Source organism: Symphodus melops (assembly GCF_947650265.1).
Source record: "Symphodus melops genome assembly, chromosome: 19".
In the NCBI taxonomy this organism is placed as follows: Eukaryota; Metazoa; Chordata; class Actinopteri; order Labriformes; family Labridae; genus Symphodus; species Symphodus melops.
The window spans coordinates 13,814,922-13,835,235 of record NC_136709.1 but is presented as its reverse complement, the minus strand read 5'-3'; the positions used below and the strand labels follow the sequence as shown (position 1 = coordinate 13,835,235).

At 41.4% G+C, this 20,314-nt stretch overlaps 1 protein-coding gene across 2 annotated transcripts in view; it reads right to left on the bottom strand.

Moving 5' to 3' along the window:
• Nucleotides 1-28: 28 nt before the first annotated feature.
• Nucleotides 29-20,314, bottom strand: part of ltk (leukocyte receptor tyrosine kinase) — a 46,877-nt gene continuing 26,591 nt past the window's right edge. Inside the window, exons 11-29 of one of the 2 annotated variants that reach the window (XM_079369146.1) lie at nucleotides 19,796-19,867; nucleotides 19,219-19,393; nucleotides 18,220-18,370; nucleotides 17,926-18,051; nucleotides 17,518-17,674; nucleotides 14,191-14,376; nucleotides 13,793-13,891; nucleotides 11,706-11,867; nucleotides 11,453-11,563; nucleotides 7,815-8,001; nucleotides 7,633-7,723; nucleotides 7,042-7,106; nucleotides 6,035-6,164; nucleotides 5,530-5,627; nucleotides 5,196-5,288; nucleotides 4,926-5,027; nucleotides 3,681-3,815; nucleotides 3,064-3,154; nucleotides 29-2,962 (exon numbers count right to left, since the gene is read on the bottom strand). In XM_079369146.1, the coding sequence (XP_079225272.1) occupies nucleotides 1,916-2,962; nucleotides 3,064-3,154; nucleotides 3,681-3,815; nucleotides 4,926-5,027; nucleotides 5,196-5,288; nucleotides 5,530-5,627; nucleotides 6,035-6,164; nucleotides 7,042-7,106; nucleotides 7,633-7,723; nucleotides 7,815-8,001; nucleotides 11,453-11,563; nucleotides 11,706-11,867; nucleotides 13,793-13,891; nucleotides 14,191-14,376; nucleotides 17,518-17,674; nucleotides 17,926-18,051; nucleotides 18,220-18,370; nucleotides 19,219-19,393; nucleotides 19,796-19,867 (3,278 nt within the window). In that variant the 3' untranslated portion in view covers nucleotides 29-1,915. Of the gene's footprint in view, nucleotides 2,963-3,063; nucleotides 3,155-3,680; nucleotides 3,816-4,925; nucleotides 5,028-5,195; nucleotides 5,289-5,529; nucleotides 5,628-6,034; nucleotides 6,165-7,041; nucleotides 7,107-7,632; nucleotides 7,724-7,814; nucleotides 8,002-11,452; nucleotides 11,567-11,705; nucleotides 11,868-13,792; nucleotides 13,892-14,190; nucleotides 14,377-17,517; nucleotides 17,675-17,925; nucleotides 18,052-18,219; nucleotides 18,371-19,218; nucleotides 19,394-19,795; nucleotides 19,868-20,314 lie in introns of both variants that reach the window. The other variant, XM_079369145.1, reaches the window with a different exon arrangement.

Below are 20,314 nucleotides of genomic sequence, written 5' to 3'. Positions count from 1 at the left end.
TCCCTTTTGTCAGACTGAGTTCACGCTGATCCGTAAAACTATGTTGAACTGATCACACAAATAGGATCAATATATATGTTTATTTATTTATGACACAGTTAGGTAAGATGAACGTGTGAAGTACAGTATATTGCATAGAGTGCATTTTTGGTTGAGGGGTAAAAACTTCCTCAGCTACATAAAGAATTTACAAAACTTTACAGTGCATGTGAAAGAAAATGCCACAGGCCTTAAAAAACGTAACAACGAAGATATTTCAATTTAACAGAAAGAAAGAAATACGGAAGTAAACTATCTTTTTTTTTTTAAATTTTACTAATCTCTTCAGAAAACTATGTGAACCTAAAACTGCTTTTCAAGATGACGTTTAATGTTACAAAGACACACTTACATCATCAGGCCTGGGAATAAAAACATCCAATAAACTTAAAGAATGCTTTTGTAAACCATTCATGTACTGTTATTCATTCATTTACAAAATAAATAAATGTCTTACTTTATTTTGTAAATAAGCGTATTCAAAATAAATGCATTGATTTATTTACAAAATAAAAAGAATAACATGTTTAGGCTGAAAATCAAAACACAAGTCTACCTAATTGATTAAATAAGAATAATCTGAAAACATAAATACTGAAAGTTACATTTCAATGGTTGAGTCTGAACTGTTACAAATGATTTACCTGCAGCAGCACATTTGCTATATCAAAGCTGAATACCTCCCCCTGCTGAGTAAACATAGGAACTACCGGCACTGCTTTAGCAGATGCAGAGAAGAGGTATCAAATGGCAGTGATTAACTACAAATACATGTCCATCAATAACATAAACGCATACAAATAAAACAGCTACAAATGCAATGGGTTAGTCCAGTGTATGAGAATAAGTACAAAAATAGCAAATATTTTCCCTGCAAACTCTACAAGCCGTTCATGAGACCTTCCACAATTCAAGTGAATACTGAGACATCAGGAAAGAGACAATTTAAAAGGAGTAACTCTATGATCATTTGACCAAAATCAGCAGCATCAACCTGGAGAAGGTCAGAGTGATTGACCTCACGTTACAGTTGAATGAATGACCTTGTTCTAATGCTCACGAAAAGTATTTATCAATGTACGATCTGAAACAGAGCAAACTCCATCTGTATAGGAAGATTTGAATTAAAGCTGGGGGCGAAATCTTTTCTTTTTGTCAAACAGACTAACTTAAGTGAATTCCTGTCACTGCTGTATATTGGGCGTTTTTGTTTTCAAATTATTAAGGGCGAAAGAAAATCAGAATCCTAGATGTTAACCTGGCTGCACCATGTGTACTTTAAATATGATTTTTTCAGTGTAAATGTTTTTTTAACTTTCAGAATTTAAAAAATTTGAAAGAATAGTTTTCTCTCAAAACAGCATCTTTTGAGATGTTCTTCCCAATGGCTCAATATTTTTCATCCTGTTTGGCTTGTACTGTACACCGCAAACTACAAAATAAAAGCCTTACTATGATGCAAAAAAAAAAAAAAAAAAAAGAAACATAATACCCAATCTTATATAAAGTACAACAAAAGGGTAAAAATAGGAGTCAAAAAGCAGATACTTCTGTCAGCCGTTGCCTGCATTAGTGCAGGACTTCATGTCCTTTGTTTCAGCACTCAGCTACCAGTGTAACAGAAGCCCTGCATGGAGCTCTGAGTCCAGCGTTTGCATTTTGTATCACAGTGTAGAGGAGTTTTTGTGGCGTGCAAGAGTTTGAATGTGTTTTCCAGAACTCCAGGAACGCTGATAAACTGATGTTGTGGTCTTGTGAAGGTACTCTCTGTTACCGAAATCCAGAACTAATGTCATGGGCTGGGAGAAAAGGGACTCCAGCTGGAATTTAATCCTTATATAATTAAGACTCCTTGTTATACTTTTTTTTTTTTTTTTTAGATTGGGGTAACACTGAGATCTTCAGACAGAGAAAAACCTGAGTCTCTGTCCCGTGTTGGTTTATCAGCTTTGGTGTGTCTTCTCACGTCCTCGTGTCCGTAGCTGGCGTGGCGCTTCAGCAGCAGCTTGGGCATACAGGAGGAGGAAGTGTGGAGACCTAACGCAAGTCCCAGGCTGGTTCCTGAGGAGACACTCGGGGCAGAGCTGGTGTTGGTGATGGCTTCTGGATCTTTGAGCTTCACCAGAGGCAGGCTCTCTGCCTCATAGCTTTGCTCATCGTAGGCGTAGTTGACGTTGCCACAAGGAAAACTCTGCAGCTTCGCCAGGTCCATACCAGCTTTAGAGCTGCCACCTGTTGCCGTCTTATGGGAAGATGGGCTCATGGCAGCTTGAGGCTGGCAGGAAGGGGGTGGAGTTAAGGAGGTGCAGAAGCTTGAAGGGCTTTCACATCCAGTGTCACGGCTCTCTAAAGTCGGGCTGCAGGTCGGAGGAGCCTGCGTGTTAGAGCTGCTGGTAGATGAGCCTGAGAGCGGCATGGACTGAGTGTGAGAAAGTGTCTTCTTCCCCCTGAAGTTTTCCAAAACCCAGGAACCATATGTGGGGTTCCATAGGTTCTTCGTCTTGTTCTTTAGCCTCTGGCTCCCTGAGGAGGAGCTATTCCTTGAGCAGGGCTGGTGATGAGGAGGTTCAGGGTGGAGCCAGTGGCCTCCTGCACACGCGCCTGCTGCTGACAAACCTGGGGCGGGAACAGGTTCAGCCCAGGACGGCTCTAGAGCCTCGCGACATGATGTTACTTCCCGGTGTACATGTTGGGTTTTCTGGAGGAGGAGACGGGGTTTGGTGGGCTGTGGGGTAAGAGGGTTGGTACCAAGGCCTAGAGAAGAGAGACCAAGCTGGGAGGAATCCTGGGAAACAGTGTGGGACACCAGGAGAGGGGTGAGGCTGGAGGAAGTGTGGTCAGAAGGACGGATTTTCAAACCACCATCATCCTCAGAGTTGGGGCCATACTCCACTGGCAGGGGTGTGTTGATCACATCTGGGTCCTGAATTTAGAAGAAAAAAGGTTAAATAGGAGTGAAAAAGCATATAGTTTTGTTCATCAATTTAAGGTGAATTTTGTGTTAATACATTAAAAAAAGCATACCTGAGAGCAGTAGTTAATTCTCTCCAGAATAGAAGAAAAGTTGGGCCGGTGCTCGGGACAGTGCTGCCAACACTGAGTCATGATCCTATAGCTGCATTGCAACACACATAAAGCCAATATCTCAACACCATCTTTCCTTTTAATTATACTTCATATAAATTCAACAGATGCCATTATTTCTAGAAGATTATGATGAACAATCAGTGGCGATTCTAGGGGTTTATTGGGGCCCTAGTCAAAAGTTATTTCAGGGGTCCTCTGACCACTCATCAGGGCAACGAGAGTGGATGCGGTCAGATGGTTCCCCCTTTCGGAGGTTTCCTACTATTACAAAAACACGCATCTTGGGTCCCCTACTGGTTTGGGGCCCCAAGTGGCTGCCTGCTTTGACTGTTGACAAGCAGCGCCCCTGTGAACAGTAAGTCTTAAACATTCAGAGGAAGGGCCCTGTATATCTAGGGTTCGTTATGCATTAGCTACTAAGAATAAATCATAATTTTGAAAATAAAATCATTTAATTTGACACCACAGATGGAGAATCCGTTTGCATGAGCACAATATTCTTTGTGAGTAATGAGTTTTTTAAGTTCCTTATATGAATCATATAAAACACTCACACAGGCCCCGGGCAGCTCTTTGGAGGATCCATCCTGCCTCCACTGGTGACAAACTCCAGCACCTCTTGATTGGTTTTGCAGGGATACGGCATGTAACCCAGAGAAAAGATCTCCCATAGCAGCACTCCAAATGACCTGCAGGGGGAGACACAGCTCAACGACTGACTTTGCTCAAACAAATTGATCACATATTCCACTCTTTCATCTTACTCAAACAGCGCAAAGTCAATAACATATGTATATTTTCTCCAAAGAATTCTTCAACCAGATGGAGATGCAATCACATATTGGCTGCAAGCCACGACTAAATAAGAAAAAGCTTTTAACTGCTCTGCATCTTACTTTACAAACCTCCCGAGCTGCCTTTAGAGTGGTTTCTCTTTTCTACGGTGTTTCTTTTTGCAGCTGGGTCTCAAATTCCTAGCCAGCAGTATTTTTAAAAAGTCGTGTGTAGACCATATGTGTAACAGGACTGCCAGCAAGTGTGTCTTTAGAATATTTGTAGGCAGCAAATGATAGGGCCTTTAACAGATTAGACCATTTTTACTTAAAAAACTCAACCTTTTTGCTAAATTTGAGCATCTGTTTCATTATAGGACTGTTACATCCTTCCTGAATGTGCACTGCGATGTCAAAACACAATTTGGATTTCCCCAAAGAAATAGGGTTGTAGTAATTAAAACAGAAAGCCACACAAGCCAGATGTCTTGTTTGTCAAATTTTTCTCACCCTCTGGAAAAGATTCCTCCAGGGAAAAAAAAGAGAAGAATACAGATGCTGTTCTGCCTGTAGAGATGTTCTCCTTACATTCTGCTTTTTCTGAAAGCCTGTCTCATAATGTTTTATCTTTTGTTTAAAACCTACTGAGCTCGTGCTGTGAAGATCATAGTTTAATGATGTGAGACGAATTGCTTTGATACTTGTCACCACTCAAAAAAAAAAAAAAAAAGACTAGGCTTTGTCTTTGTTACACATGACGAATGATTTTCCATGAAAATGTTTACCAATTTTCAGTACATCATCTGGTATGAGTTGTCTGTTTCCCAAATTTACTGAACTGGATTTGGTATGACAACTTCAAGGACACATGGTATTCATTATTTTCTCAGACCTGCACTTAGTGTCTGTTCAAAGTCATTTCCCCTGTAATAAGAGATCTCAAACCTAATGTACTTTTTTAGAATTAGAAACAGTTCCCCCCCATGTGGACTCATCATGTATACATCGTTAGTTCAGTATTCACACCATGTATCAGTCTTGCAGGTGAAGATTCCCTCCATGAAGGCCTCTGGTGGCATCCATTTGACCGGCAGCATCGCACGACCACCTTTCCTGTAATAGCTCGCTCTGGGGAAAAAATGTCCATCTATCATCACTTACAAAGAGAATGTAAACACCACAAGGCCATGCACTTAGTAGGTAAACATCATGACAGAGACATCAGCATGAGACCTCCTGTGTACTTTGCTACAGTATGTGCACTACTGGGTGATGATGGAGGTTGCGCATACAGACCGGTAAATATCACGCGCCATTCCAAAGTCTCCAATTTTGGCCACTCGGTCTGGTCCAGGGTAAGTGAGAAGGCAATTTCTGGCAGCTATGTCCCTGAAAAATACAAGATTTGTTACAAAATGTAATAACATTTTGGCATTTTAAAACATATGGGTATATTCAGACATCATTTATGTTGGTGTATAGTGTGTGTATCCTGCTGCAAATGTCCTCTTATTCAGTGCTACACAATTCTAATCAACAATTTTAAAGTCTTTGTGATTACTCACATAAATGCATACAGCCTAAATATCACATATCCATTATTTATAGTGACTGGTTGTAGATCTGAAACCTGTGTATGAAGTGGTTCTCCTCGAGGTAGCGACACCCAAAGGCGATGTCTCTGGCCATCTTCAGAAGCTCTTGCATGGTAAGACAAGAGGTCTGGCCCTGGAAACATGAGCGCTCAGTTTAGTGAACCACAGCAACACCTCACACTCTGACACACACACACACACACACTCTGACACTCTGACACACACTCTGACACACACTCTGACACACACACACACACACACACACACACACACACACACACACACACACACACACACACACACACACACACACACACACACACACACACACACACACACACACACACACACACACACACACACACACACACACACACACACACACACACACACACACACACACACACACACACACACACACACACACACACACACACACACACACACACACACACACACACACACACACACACACACACACACACACACACACACACACACACACACACACACACAAAGACGTGTAAAGTGCACACATACAGCTCGTGGTCTGTTCTGTCTCAGGAAGCTCTTCATGTCTCCTCCAGTCATGAGCTCCAGCAGGATGAATCGTGGAAGGATGTTCAGACTGACACCGATGCAGCGCACAATGTTGTCATGGCTGAATTTGCTGCACATACAAACAGTGAGCATCGACTGAGTTAGCAAGACGGCACTTGTGTTAAACATGTAAAACAAGCGGTGCGTTTGTGCATGCATTTGGCTTGATGTGCTTGCTGCGTTAAAAGGGGTCATATGGTTTTGTCCCTTCAGCAACCATAAGACACAAAATGGCAAATAAATGACGTTAATGTAAATGTTTCTGGTTTTTAGTTTGCAAATGCAAAAAAAACCATCAATATATAAAAATACAGACAATACATAGAAGCACATCTGCCTTTGTTTGAACTGTCCTTGTCTTCTTTTATATAACTGTGTGTAACGTCTCTGATTCTTTCTCTATCTTTTAAGCAAATGAATCCTGGCCTTATTGAATCATATGAAATTCCACTCATCATGAATCAACAGAGACAAGTTGTGTAGCTTTAACATGCTGGTCATAATCCTGCTAGTGTTTTGGCTCAATCGATCAGCAGATACTTCAGTAGTGTGTGCACGCACATCCAAAGTTCTGAACAGAAAACAAATAGTCTTTTTAAACAGGTAAAAAAAGGCTTAGAAGGAGACTAATGGACATCAAAAAGGTCCACTTCTGATATTATTAGCTGAATCAATAAGCTAATCATACTAGAGAGGCCGATACCTGTGCTTCAGTGTTATTGTGGTGATTTGATTTACAGTGGGGGAAGTTTCTGGCTCCAGTTGTTATCGCCTCATACTCTCAGGAACATGTTTGACCATAAAAAACAGAGCCAGCTGCTCTCTGCTGAAGCCAGAATATTTCTGACTGATGTGTCAGATGAGCTATTATGATGCATCGGGGGGGAATCAATGAGTGCACAATGTGTGATGTGAGACAGCAAGTGAACAGCTGTGGAATGGTGCACCTCATGATCAGCGCCTCCATCAGGAAATCCATTTCATCCTGTTCAGAGCAGATTTCTGGGAGAGTCTGTGGAGCAGAAAGAGACAGAGAGGCAGTTAGAGGTGTGTGTGTTCGCGTGTGTGTGTGTGTGTGCGTGCGTGCGTGCGTGTGTGTGTGTATATAAGAGAGTCCTAGCAAGAAAGGAAAGACATCATTAGACCTCATCAGTAGACTTTTGGAAAGCGGGCCAACCCATGTGGAGCTCACTCATGCTTTTTTTTTCATCCTGTGCAGTTTCAAGCCAAAGCTATCGTCAGACTGCAGTCAGGAGGATTTTGCATGATATATATACATAGACACACATTTTAAACTCCAGCTCATTACATTTGACATGGTGTAGTATGTAAAGTAAAGCCAGTAATCCTTTGCCCTATGTATGCATTACACGCATGCTCTCTTTTGCCATCCTTCATTTGTGTGCAACCTTTTAATCAAAGAGGTAGAGGCAACACCGTGAGATGTTAATCATATATAATTGACAGAACTCCAGGGGTGGTTCTACCATCTAACATTTAGTTACAACTTGTCTTCATTTGCCTCACGAGGAGCTGACCTTTATTGCCACCTGCATGGGACTGTTATCAGCACTCATTCCCAGAACTTGTCCTTCATACACTTCACCGAAAGCGCCATGGCCAAGAGCTCTACAAAACACAAGCAAACACAGCGATTGAAGTACAAACATCAGCAGGAAGGTGCTCTGTTCGCTTGTCGAGGAAATCGGCACCCGAGTACCTGAGAAGTGTAATATTCTTGCGTGGCACTTCCTTCAGTTCATTGAGTGACGCGGCCTTGCCTGCAAAGCAATAGTTGGGGTTGTAGTCGGTCATGATGGTGGAGGAGCGGATCTTGCTCAGCTTGTACTCTGGACTCTGCAGGCGCCCCCTCACTGCATGCAGGTAGTTCTTCCTGCGGTACCACACTAGAGACAAAAACCAGACAGAGACAGGTTTATGGAACTGAAACAGCTTGCAATGATTTCCAAACTAGACCCCACACTTATACGCATTGTATGCATAAGTGTACACACTTATGCATACAAGTTGAAGCAGCAACCTCCTGACTCTCTGCTAACTGTAGGAGCAGTTACACAAGGAGGGGTGAAGCCGCACGTCAGTCATAGATGTAAAATCAACGTTCTTCTTTACAGCTGTAGGAAACTGTTGCAAGACCACCACACTGATCTGATCACTGACATCTCCTAAATCCGAACCCAATTTTTTCTTCAGTTTCAACATGACGGCTTTCTCAAGTGAGAGTAACTGAGTGACATCATCAATTTATAGGACTTTGCACAGCTAACGCTGGAGCTGCAGAAGCCTTTTTTTTGATGAATGTAGAAGAACCTCCGGAGACCACTCACAAACACTATGTTTTTGCAGGATTGATGTGGGATGTCCTCTCCTTGGTTACTGCTCCTAGTCTGTCTGTGCCAGTGAGTTTGGACTCACCCGCCGTAGAGGCAGCCCACGTCCCCGATGCAGGTTGGTAGTCTGCCAGGGAGGGGGGTGTTGCGTGCAGGTAAGAGGTGCCGTCGAGCCATCGCCCGGTGCAGGTGCTAGTGACTCAGAGGGTTGGGGGGGGGGAGCGGGAGCGGGTTGAGGAGAAGTAAGAGGAAGGGGGCAGGAGGAGATGGGGTGCCCAGGGAACAGACTACCTCCCTGCATGGGGGAAATCTCAGGTGAAGAGACACCATTAGCCTGAAGCTTGTGTGTTGGTGTGGTTTTTCAACAGAAAACAACAAGTATGTAAGAGCAAAAAAGTCATGCTTTGTTTTAGTATTCGATTTATTCACTTCTAAATTCACACATTTACACACAATGTAGTCAGTGGAGGTGTTAGCCTGAATAGAGTAATAATTTTTATTGAAAAAAAAATTCAGCAAAACAATTATCTCATCTGCAATTAATTTCTGTCAATACACTGTGTTTGCACAAAGTGTATATGTACCGTAAAGCAAACTCAGAATGATAGCATTCTTGCTTTGAAGCACTTTTATTTTCACGACACTGTGCATGTGAAGAACAGAACTGTACATGTCCAGCTTCTTACCTCACCTCCCCACTTTAATGCATACGTTTTGCTCCATAACATCAAACATTAACATTGCTGCCTCTTTGCATAAACTACTCATCTCCTAAAAGAACAGTAGTCGACCATGACTGTTTTTTGATTTTCTGCATCTGCCGGAGGAAGAATTGTAATTTCTTTGTTGTTTATTATGTTTTTTACCTTCATATAACAAACCAAGTGACTCACAAATTTATTGTTCATTGAAATAAAAAATAATCCAATTTGAGGGTCTGTGACTATAATCTTTGAATCAACTGAGTGGTAATCTGTCTGTTAGATCTGAACCCATTTAATACTATTGCACAATGAAAAACACAAGCTGACCATCTCTTAAAGATTGACCAGTGAAGATATGTTTGTTTTCTTTGTGGTGGTTCAATAACAAATGACAGCCATCCTCATGAGCCTCTGAATATGCTCGGCATATTACAGTAAATCGGAAGATGTTTTTACGCCCAGTAAATCACAAAATTAAAGCTTGAAAAAATGTCCAAGTGAAACGGGAGATGGCCGTTAGTGGAGCGAGAATATGAGGTCAGTATGTTCTGATCTGCTTATATTTCCTGGGTTCCTGTATTACAGAAAATGTTGTGGTACTGTACATTGCAGCTCCATACAAACTCTGTCTTCTCAGGTCAGCAGATATTTCTACGGTTGGCTAGAAAACTGACATTCCTTAGCTCAGTTCCAATGAAAAATATGAGATCTTACTCCTTTGATACCATTTTGCTTATTTTAAATTCTCACTTCTCAGGCAAGAGAAGGTGAACTCCATGTATCAAGTAATTCTAAACCCAAAATTGCTTATTAAATGCCTCGATTTCATTCGAGACAGTGCTCAAGTTCTGATTTCTCCAGAGATCCCTACACAAAGCATAGATTCAGGAAAAACAGACGAGAGAGCGGTCTTCAACGGTGTGCTCCACTTGTTATTCTGCACTCTCAGATCGGGTGATGGAGAGGACACTCTGCTTTACTCTAACACATCAAACAGCTCTTGATGGAGGATACAAAAAATTCAACCAATATGTCACAATTCCCGGTTGTCAAAAAGAAAAAAAATGTGCAAAAAAAAAGTGTAAATAATAATCCCTCACTTTCCTTGATGGTTACAGAGTGACTGCGTATGTTGGTCTTATTACTGCGATTAAACTCTATTTATAATGTTATATGGCGACAGTTAATGAGTAAAGATTTAGTACATTAGTCAACGACAACAAATATAAATTGCACAGCAGCTTAAGAGCCATGTGAAACACCAATGTAACGTGAATTACATGAGGCAATGATAAAATACTAGCTTTCTTTTTCTCTCTGAGTAGTAAAATTAAAAATACAAAAAGGATTTATTCCCTAGTTATTCCTATTCCGAGAAGTTAGTCTGTGCAAGAATCATAAGTGAAGCATTTTTGACCCAAATCAAAAATGTTCCGAGAGCTCTGGTCATGTCTTCTTCCCAAAACAGATGCCAAACTTCTCGTCAGTATCACATCACAAGGCTGCGTGTGAGTCCTGGTGCTCAATGCCCGAGGGTAAAAAACCCCCAAAAAACTTAAGATTGTCACTGTGCAATTCCCAAAGTAACTGAAAGCTTGTTTTTTTGTAAAAAAAAAAAAAAAACCCCCAACCCTTTCCTCTATTTCCCATGATGTTCAAATCTTTATGTCTATATTTTGAGCCACTCAATCTTAACGCTTGACATTTTACTTTCATCAAATCTCACTCATCAGTGCACATCTACAACTGAGAGAAACTCCTTGGTTAAATATCAAACCTCTGCTCCTCCCTTTCATAGCCCAACATGTATTTGATATTAAAGTCACACAAAGAAATCCCGATAGTACATCTCTACTGTTTAAGTGTCTCTTAGAATAAAAGGTTTCTATTAAATACAGTATAAAACAACGTGATATTTAACTGCAATCACACTCACTTATCTCACTTTAAATCTTCAGCTGATTGTTGTTTTCTACTCTTCACCCCCCCAAAGATTGTCATGACTGTATTCACCTGCCACCAAAAAGAAAGCGTCAGCTGAAATAAGTGCTTATAATGCAAGTGTCCGCATGTGCTCACTTCCTTTTGTTTTTAGCCACATATCATCCAGAGCCATATCTCTCTGCAGCTCTTTTTATAATCTGCCAACCAGCCAGAGGAGGACGTTTGAACCAAAAGTTATCAAAAGGTATTCCTTTTGCTGGAGTCAGTAACATCTGGAAGCATCCGCATGTGCAGCTGTGCTCACAGCCGGTTGAAGGTGAAGGACACAGAGTGCACACACAACTGAAAGCATCTCTTACTTAGGATGACGCCAGCGCAGATCAGAGCGATGCCGCTCGCAATGGCGGAGACCACGACTGCCAGGATCAAAGACGAGGACAATTGGCCCGGTGGAGCCAAGCCCTGGGAACCTGCTGAGAGAAGACAGCAAGACAGCAGACTTCAAAACAGGATGTAGGTCATTAAGTGTTTGGATGAGGAAGAAAGTGGAGGGATTTACTGTCACACATTAAAGAATAAGAGGTGTTTTTTTTATTGGGTGTGATTACGTACCCACAGTGCGGATGCATGTTACATTGTCACCGGCCAGGACTTCGTCTTCTTCACAGAGACACGAGATGAGGTGAGTGTCTTCATCCCGTTTACAGCTCTGCGTCTGACAGTGGCTGCAGTTCAGCTGCACCTTGATCTCACACTCGCCGTGACTCTCCATGGCTGGAGGAACAACGTGAACACATTTCAACACAAGGATGCAACGAAACACTCGACTCAAACCCTTTGACAGAGAGGTAAGTCACCCAAAGAGATCTGGTGAGTTTCCATATGGAACTTTTTCTCTGTCTCAGCCACATACAGTTTATCGTTGATAACCACAGAGTATTGTTTTTTTTGGTGTTTTGACATGAATGACATCTTGTCAAGTTGCCTTACTGCACCTGCAACCATAATTTAAAGTGCAAATAAAGGTGCTCCAGATGTCAAAGTGTTGTATTTAAGAAAAGCACGAAGCACAATAATAGTTCTGTAACACATTTATGTACCATTATTCATTAACTGAGCACTTATCAGTGATGTAAACAGTCTCTTTGTTTCTTGACTGAAATTTATGAATATGATTTAATCTTCTCCCTGCTCTTTTCCGAAACATGAATTGTATTGTGATGTGATTTTTTTTTTCTTTTCCCTGTGAGGATTGTGTGTTTTGACGTGCGGAAGAAACAAAAAAATAAATAAAAATTGAAATAAGGCTTATGCCATGTGAGTTATTTATTAAAGCTCATCCTCTCCTTGAAGGCAAGAAGATGATTTAATAAGATTACAGATTTTTTTTATTTTTTTTCCCTAAATTCAATTATTACCACTTAAAATAATCTCTTTGTTTGCCACTTGCTTTGAATGTCTTTTGGAACACTGCAGAGGCAGTCTTTGTGTTCGACAGTGATGACTGGCAGGGCACAGAGCAGCTTCAGCAACAACAACAGAGTCTTTTACATGAGAATGAAGGACTGTCTGTTGGCGCCGAGGGCAACAGGCTACATGAGGTTGTAAATTAGTGGACTGCCTTCCTGTTCCTCCTACTGCAATAATGAGAATCAGATGGTCCCAAGAAAGAAGAGGAGGGAAAAAAAACACCATGTCCCTACAAATGAATGTGCACGAGTGTAAAAATAGGACACAAACTCTGCACAAATAGGCATAAGCACACATCCAAACACTCACACAGACGCAAAGGCAAACATACAGGTAAACTCTGAGGTGTTGGATCAATTCCTTGGAGAGCCAAGAGCTCAGAAAGAGACAGGATCAAGATTTAATTTTCACAGACAGTGACTCTTTGCGCTGGGATCAAGCATGTTGAATGTTATCTGTTGCCATAAAGACTGTAAGCAGTGATGCAACTTTGTGTTATATAAACCTTTAATGAAATACAGAAAAGACTAAAAAGTGCCTTCTGAGTTCACATCCTCTGAGAGAGCCTGAGATTCCCCAGTATGTCTGTGCTTCGTAAAGCGGAAATTACACGCATGTCACATCAGCCTCAACTTATTTATCATTTCTTATCCAAGTAATTTCCTCACTTACATTTTTCCTCAGTGTTTATAAAATCTTTTTTTTTTTTGTTTTAAGTTATCGCTAGCTAGCCTTTAGCAGAACATCCATAATGTGACTGTCCACTCAATGTAGCCTCTTTTAGTACGACAAAACTTTACTTCATCGGTTCATCAATTCATCTTTCCAAGTTACACCAGACTCTACTTCCTTATTTGTTTTCCACGTCTCTTGTTTTGAAAGTAAACTTGGAGTGAGGGTTCTTCTCAAATATTTCCACGTCCAAGTTTTTCCAGAAATTTCATCTTCAAGGTTTCATTTATTGAATGGTTTCTCTTTACTCGACTTGTCTCTACTGTTTTTCCCTCTGGTGTAGTCCACCTTTACTTTACTCACAGATTTACAGTATAGTTTGACAAAGAGAAACATCAACTCAAGTAACACATTTGGACCATGTAACTTTGTGCCAACTCTCCTCTTTATCTTCCATCCCTCCTCTATATTTCAATCTGCCCTCTGACGAAGCCGCTTTGTGAATAAGCACCACTGACTTCGGTTCATCTTGATGTGATGAGCTGCGTCAGTCTCACCTGCCAGAGGCTGAAGGAAAATCTCTCCTGTTGGATGAATAAACGAGATTCCATTCTGGCCGTCAGCCGTGATCTCATCCGTCAGCGCAGCATCACCTCCTGTCAAAGGAACATCATGCTGTGATCACTCCTATCAGACAGCTTTATAAATTATGTCCAAAAAAAATGTAATCTATGGATTTCAATTTGTCACCATTTTTATTTTTAAATTATGTCATTCCTGTAAAGTGTCAACAGCCGCCATACAGAACGCCAGACATGTCACAGATATATTTTTTTCTTCTTAAGTAATAAAGTGTATGAAACCTATTGATTGATTGAGTGAAGTGATTTGAGTTTCTGGTGCAGGGCTACGAATTGCAAAGCAGTCTTTCGGATAGCTGAGAGATTAGTGTCACCTCTGTAACCTCCTCCACCGCCTCCCGCTGTGCAAGCTCCACCTCCACCTCCAAAGCCCCCATAGGTGGACCAACTGAGTTTGGACAGGGCAAGGGGACAGGATGACCCCCCCTCAGCACCCTCCACCAGAGACTTTCCTGCCCTTAGGTTAGCACTGGGACTGTCCTTCCAGCCTCCACCTCCACCTCCAGAGTAAGAAACACAAGACATTCAAAAAGTGAAAAACTTTGATATCACACATATATATTATGTGTGTGTGTGTGTGTGTGTCACTGATTGTCCCTGATTTGGTCTAGGTGTCTTAAGCTTATATATACCCATGAGGTTCAGCACTCTCATCGTCTCCCCATCAGAGATAATGGCATGTTTTGGATGTCTTTTTGAAGTGTGCAGTACTGCATAAGCACCACTTGACTTTCTTCTGTGATTTGCTTACTATTTCCAGCAGCGTATTTTAGAAGAGGATATACTTTATAAATCCTGCGAGAGGAAATTCAATTTTACACTACATTGTGTAAATGCTAGACACACACACGTGAAGGGGGACTGGTAGCCTTTGAGTATCATCTTCCAAGAATTTCTTTGGCCTCTCCTTTTAGTTTAGTTGCTTGCAGTGTTTTTGTTTCTTCTGAACTCAGGGCTAATTAGAAAACTCTATGTGTATGACTATTTTGGCACTATTTTGGCATGAATGAATGAATTGAATTTATTGTCCCCTTGGGGAAATTCTTTTCCACATCCGGGATCAGGCTCCTCCTGAAGCGAGCCCTTCTGCTCTGTACCTCTGCCCTGAGGGAGGGGGGGGGGGGGGGGGGGGGGGTCTTGACACATATTTAGTCCCTAGCTGTCCTAATAGCCTTACTGTGTGTATTTGAAATCTGCTACAAAGTGTCCTGTGAGAGTATTTAGGTGAAATACAGTTTGGGTAAACAGCCGCATGCATCCCAACTCAGGATGAATAATGTTAGAAGAGAATAGATGTGCACTCTCATTTAAACAGGTACAGGACAGTGAAGGGTCTCCAAGGGTCAGCTCTACAAAGAAGATTAACTACAAAAAAAAAAGTGTGATATAAACAACAAAAGAGCAGCAAAGCAATACAACTCTTATTGTGGTAACAAGATGTGCGAAAAAACATGAGCCTTTTTTCACATCATTACACTCAGAACATTCTCCACAGCTGATGTGCACATTATATTATTGCACTGTTAGATAAGCTAAGTGTCTGTTTAGATAATGAGTTGTGGGGTGTGATATTTCCTTTCCCCCATATTGAGAACAAGGTTCATTGTGGTGATTTTGATCTGATCAAGAACAGCTGCCGAGTATTTTTTCTGAAAAGTACTTTCACATTTTGTCTTTTATTAGTGTAAGAGTGTTAAGAGTCATGTATGATGTTTGAGTGACTTGTAACAGAGCCACAAAGGACATTACACAACTGTTTTCAAAGGCTGATTAGTTCATCTCACGACTCGTAAAGTGATGTGAAAGTTTAACATTTGACGTACTGTCAAATGTGTGGCAGTCTGATCAGCTGTTTTCACTTTATTTTAAAAGGCAGAGGGTGACCATGGGCAGTCATTCTTCTGCAGTGAAAGCTGCGCCTCTCCTCAGCTCTTACTGGAGGATGTTCATCAACCAGAGCACTTTGAATGAGCTGCAGAATCCTACAGAAGGAGAGAGCGTATGGACTTGTTGTTCAGACATCAAATCAAGCACAAGCCTGTGTGTTCGGACCTGTCACGAAATCTCAGCAAGGCAAGGTGTTTCAAGGAAAGACGTCAGCCAAGTAAAGACTAAATTAGAACAGGTGGGAAAACTTCCTCTTGGAGAAAACAGCCAATTAAGCTGTCCACAGTTTTTTGGTAGTGATTCTTTCGTTTTTTTTTACCAGCAAGCTGGTGGGGAGACATGTGAGCGTCAGCCATCCCGTTTCCATGGAAAATTTGGTCTTGTTGTTGCCTTGTGATGAGCACTTAACGCCCACCCACACCAACGCTCAACAGTTGTTTCATTGATATCCCCTTTGTGTTCACATTTTAAAACATCTCCCTTTTCCACCATAAAATAAAATTGAACGATTACATGCTGAATCACCGCTGATTCAAGTCTGATTTCTGGCAGGAATCGAATTTAAAGCAAGTTCCAAATACTTTTTATGTTTGCAGAAGGAGTTCTTAATGTTTCACAATTCTTCAATTAAGTTCTCACGCGAAGGCAGAGTGATCAGTTTCGGGAATTCCAGATCCAGTTCAACATCAAGCCCAAAGACCTCATCCACATAAATATGCATGCACAAACTCTTCCTGTTCCCAGAACTATTTGTTTTTACACTCAAATCTGAAACTTAAAATCTGTATCTAAACAGTTACACAGAGAGTTTGATATGATATGATGAGCGGATAGATGTTCTGTGTCGAGGTGTTGTTGGTTAGAGGAGATTAACAAAGTCCAAGCAGGCTTTTCAAGCAGCAAAGAGAAACTGCTCTGCCATGGAGGTCTTTCTTTAAAGGTTAAGACCTGTCAGGAAAAATAAAACAGAAAATATGATCCAGAACGATCCCACCTTCCACAGGTCAAACACATTCCCGCTGTGTGAGACCAAGTACGCATGCAATCCCATGAAACTTCAAGCGTTTGAGCAAACAGGTCATCTCTTGGGTTTTCCAGCCGGCATGTCTCGATTGCCTTTTTAAAAAATGCGAAACGTGCTCTAAATCACAAAACAGCTTGATGTCATTTAAGGCTGACTGCATTCAGCAAGTAGGAAAAAAAGGAGCGTGCTGTGGACATCTTTGAACTCAAACACCCGAGCCTATAGCCAAGCCTTAGTGCCACCCAGGCTGATAACAACTACTTTAATTAAAGTCATACTGTACATCATTTCATAATCCAAACGCTGTCATGTTTAATTTGTGGGTTTTTTTCACATTCATCCTCATATAAACTTTCTTTTCTTTGTTATTCATTGTATACAGCTACTGCTATCAAAAAGAAAGTCTCCAACTAATCCCATACACATGTATCAACAAGTTTGTTATCATCCTTGTAGAAGAAGTGTAAGTTAAGATTTTTGCTCATAACATTTTTGTATTCTGGGGGAAAAAGCACTTTAAAGTGTTGCAACAATGTCGTTACTCCAAAGTACTAAAACAACATTTTAAACGCTCAACTGAAACTACTTTATGATTAAATAACGAAAAAGACAACTCCTGTCATTTATTCAGATCAATGTGAACTCTGATTCCGTTCAACATTACCTTGTTTCAGGGCAAAAGCAGTAACCTCAAAGACAGATTTCTGTCCATGAACAGAACAAATTCTACCTGAAGCACCAGTTCGGCCGCTGGTACTGGGAGCTATGGTGCTATTTTCATACTGCTCCAGTGGAATCTGGTCAGAACTGGACTCTGGGTCCTCCATATATGCATTTCCTCCTCCGCCAGCTGCAATCAGCAAGGGAACCAGCTCCCCTCTCTCCATCTGAAAGACGGCATCGCTGTTAATCCTTCTCATTTAAAACAATTACTTACAGAAGGGAGAGCAGAATACAAATGGGAAGAACTCGTTTGAATTGTTCTTCTTTTATAATACACTTTCCAACCGTCAAATATGATGTCTGATCTATTTACAGTATATGACTAGCAATATGTGCACTTAATCCACAAAAGTTAACAAACAAACAAGCAGAAAGGGAAAACTATTCTGAAACAACACAAAATCTCTCCAATCACCTTAAAGATGTAGGTTGCTCCTCCTCCTCCGCCTCCTCCACCTGCCCACTCCACACCAGCCTCTCCCCTGTTGTCTTCGATCACAGACGACTCTCCCAGGCAGATTTTCTGGGTTAGGGGATTTCTCTACCACAAGACAGGGAGAGGAAAATTCAACACTCAGAAGAATGAATCAAGATAGAATGAACCCAGCAGGTGAGATTTCTTTAAATCAAGGCCACACTTTCGTCTCCTTGGTAAAAGGTTACCCAGAGGGATATCCTTGGAGTCTTTCCTTGCTCCCACCCTACTCACCCCCGGGCACGCATCCTCTCCCTGGTGGCCCACCAGGATGTAAAGGACATCTCCCTTCTCCAGAGGAAAGATGGCGGATATGAAAACCCCGTGGTTGCGTTTGTTGTGGTTTTTGGCTCCTTTCCCTCCTGCAGCCCCGTAGGCAGAGATCCTGAAGGGAAAGTGTTGCACCACCGGAGAATTTAATACTGTGACTAAAGGATATAACAGGCCGCACAGTTTGTATAGTGCAATATAAATAACCTGCAATACACTACAACAAAGGGCCGGAGAGTTCTGTCAAACAAGCACAGCCACATGTGGTTTGAAGTTTCCTTTGAGAAAACAGACGTTCTCTTATGGTGTGTGTAATTTAGCGCAACACCAAAATCCATTGTCACTCTTAAGCAGCCTTTCTTTTCATGTCATCAGTAAGTGTGATAATGAGGTCCCATGACTTGCAGTGCAAAGACAATGAAATGGCTGGAAGTTTTTGATCTGGCAAAACAACAATCAATTGCACTCAGCATGGCCAGAATAATTGGGTCCCAGAGCATGCACTCATGCCTTTTCATTTTCCCCATGCACAGCTCTTTAGAAACAACGGTTTGAAAAGTTAAAAAAGAAAAAAAAAACCAGTACATCGCCATCCGTCAAGATAATGCTGGTAACTGGAATAACTCTGACAAATCAAATAAGCTCATTAGATTCTATTAGACGTGAAACAGATGTCAATTTGATTATGTGTGATACTGCTTAGTTGTATCATTAATCCCATGTGAGCTGTAGTTTTTCGTCAGTAAGGACAAAAAAAACTGCACATTTGTGTGTTAATGCTTTTCAGCTGTGAATATTTTTCACTTTTTCATCCATGAGGAGAGTTTATCTGGAATTTCTCTACAGACCAAGGTATTTAAATAATGACCATGTTGAGCAGTGCTAAAGCTGCTTCACTGACCGTAAGGACGACTTGCACAAATATCTGACCAGCTGGCTTCCACCTTAAAGATGATCACTTACAGGTATCTGTTAGTCGCAGGCACCCTCCATATTTGGACGCCTTTCAGAGAGCCTTCCTTTCCCACAGTAACACTGACGTTTTTGTTCCTGTAGGTGCTGTCACACTGGGCCTGGGTTGGACCGCGAGGACCACTGGCCCCGCAAGAGTTAAACCACCACGTGATCAAAGAAACCTCTAGAGCAATCAAGATAAAGAAAGAGGAACACTTTGATGAGTTGTTTGGAGAGTATGATAAATATCATGTGTGTGTGTGTGTGTGTGTGTGTGTGTGTGTGTGTGTGTGTATGGGGGGGGGATTAGAAGTAAAGAAAATGTCTTTGACATGGATTCAATTTTATACAATGGAAAAGGATGCATACCTATACCTAAGCATCAGTAGAGAACTGTATATGACTGAAGAACACATTACAGATTCTGGTCAGCTGCATATAGTGTATGTTAAAGAGTCAAGTATTAGTTATTGTAGAGCGCACAAACCACCACCTGTGATGCAAATTTTGCATGCAGAACGGATTAGAAAGGATTAAAAAGAGACATGGTACACTTTAAGGTATCCAAGGAGACAACTGAAGCTACCCGAGGCAGAAGGCTCTGGAAGAGGGCTTAAGAAATCCTCCAAGTCCTCCATGGTGAGGAGAGAATTGAGATCTGAGGAGAGGGAAGAAGAAGGTTGAGAAAATTACAGAGAAAAGGACTCACTGGAATCCATCTGTGTATCATTGAAGCGTAACATCTTTACGCCAGACAAATTGATGTGTGGGGAAAAAAACTGTTCAATGAAAGATTATTATCTTCAGCAGGAGAACATGAAGGTATGCATCCCTCAGTCCTCTTCATCTTCATAGCATGCAACCTTTGTGAACGTTGTATGTTTCATTGTTCCACTTGTTTTTTGTGAATGTTTAAGCTTTTACCAGAGTGTGTTCTTTGCATTTCTCTCAAAGCAAAATGTTGTGACCACTACACTGTCCTCCACAAGGGTCTTAAATGAAACAAGCAATGACATGGTCAGAAGCCTCTCCAGGGTCCTCAACTGAACACAACTGGAGCTGAGCAACTCAAGTTTTAAAAAAAAAACAAACGTATGTGTGTGTG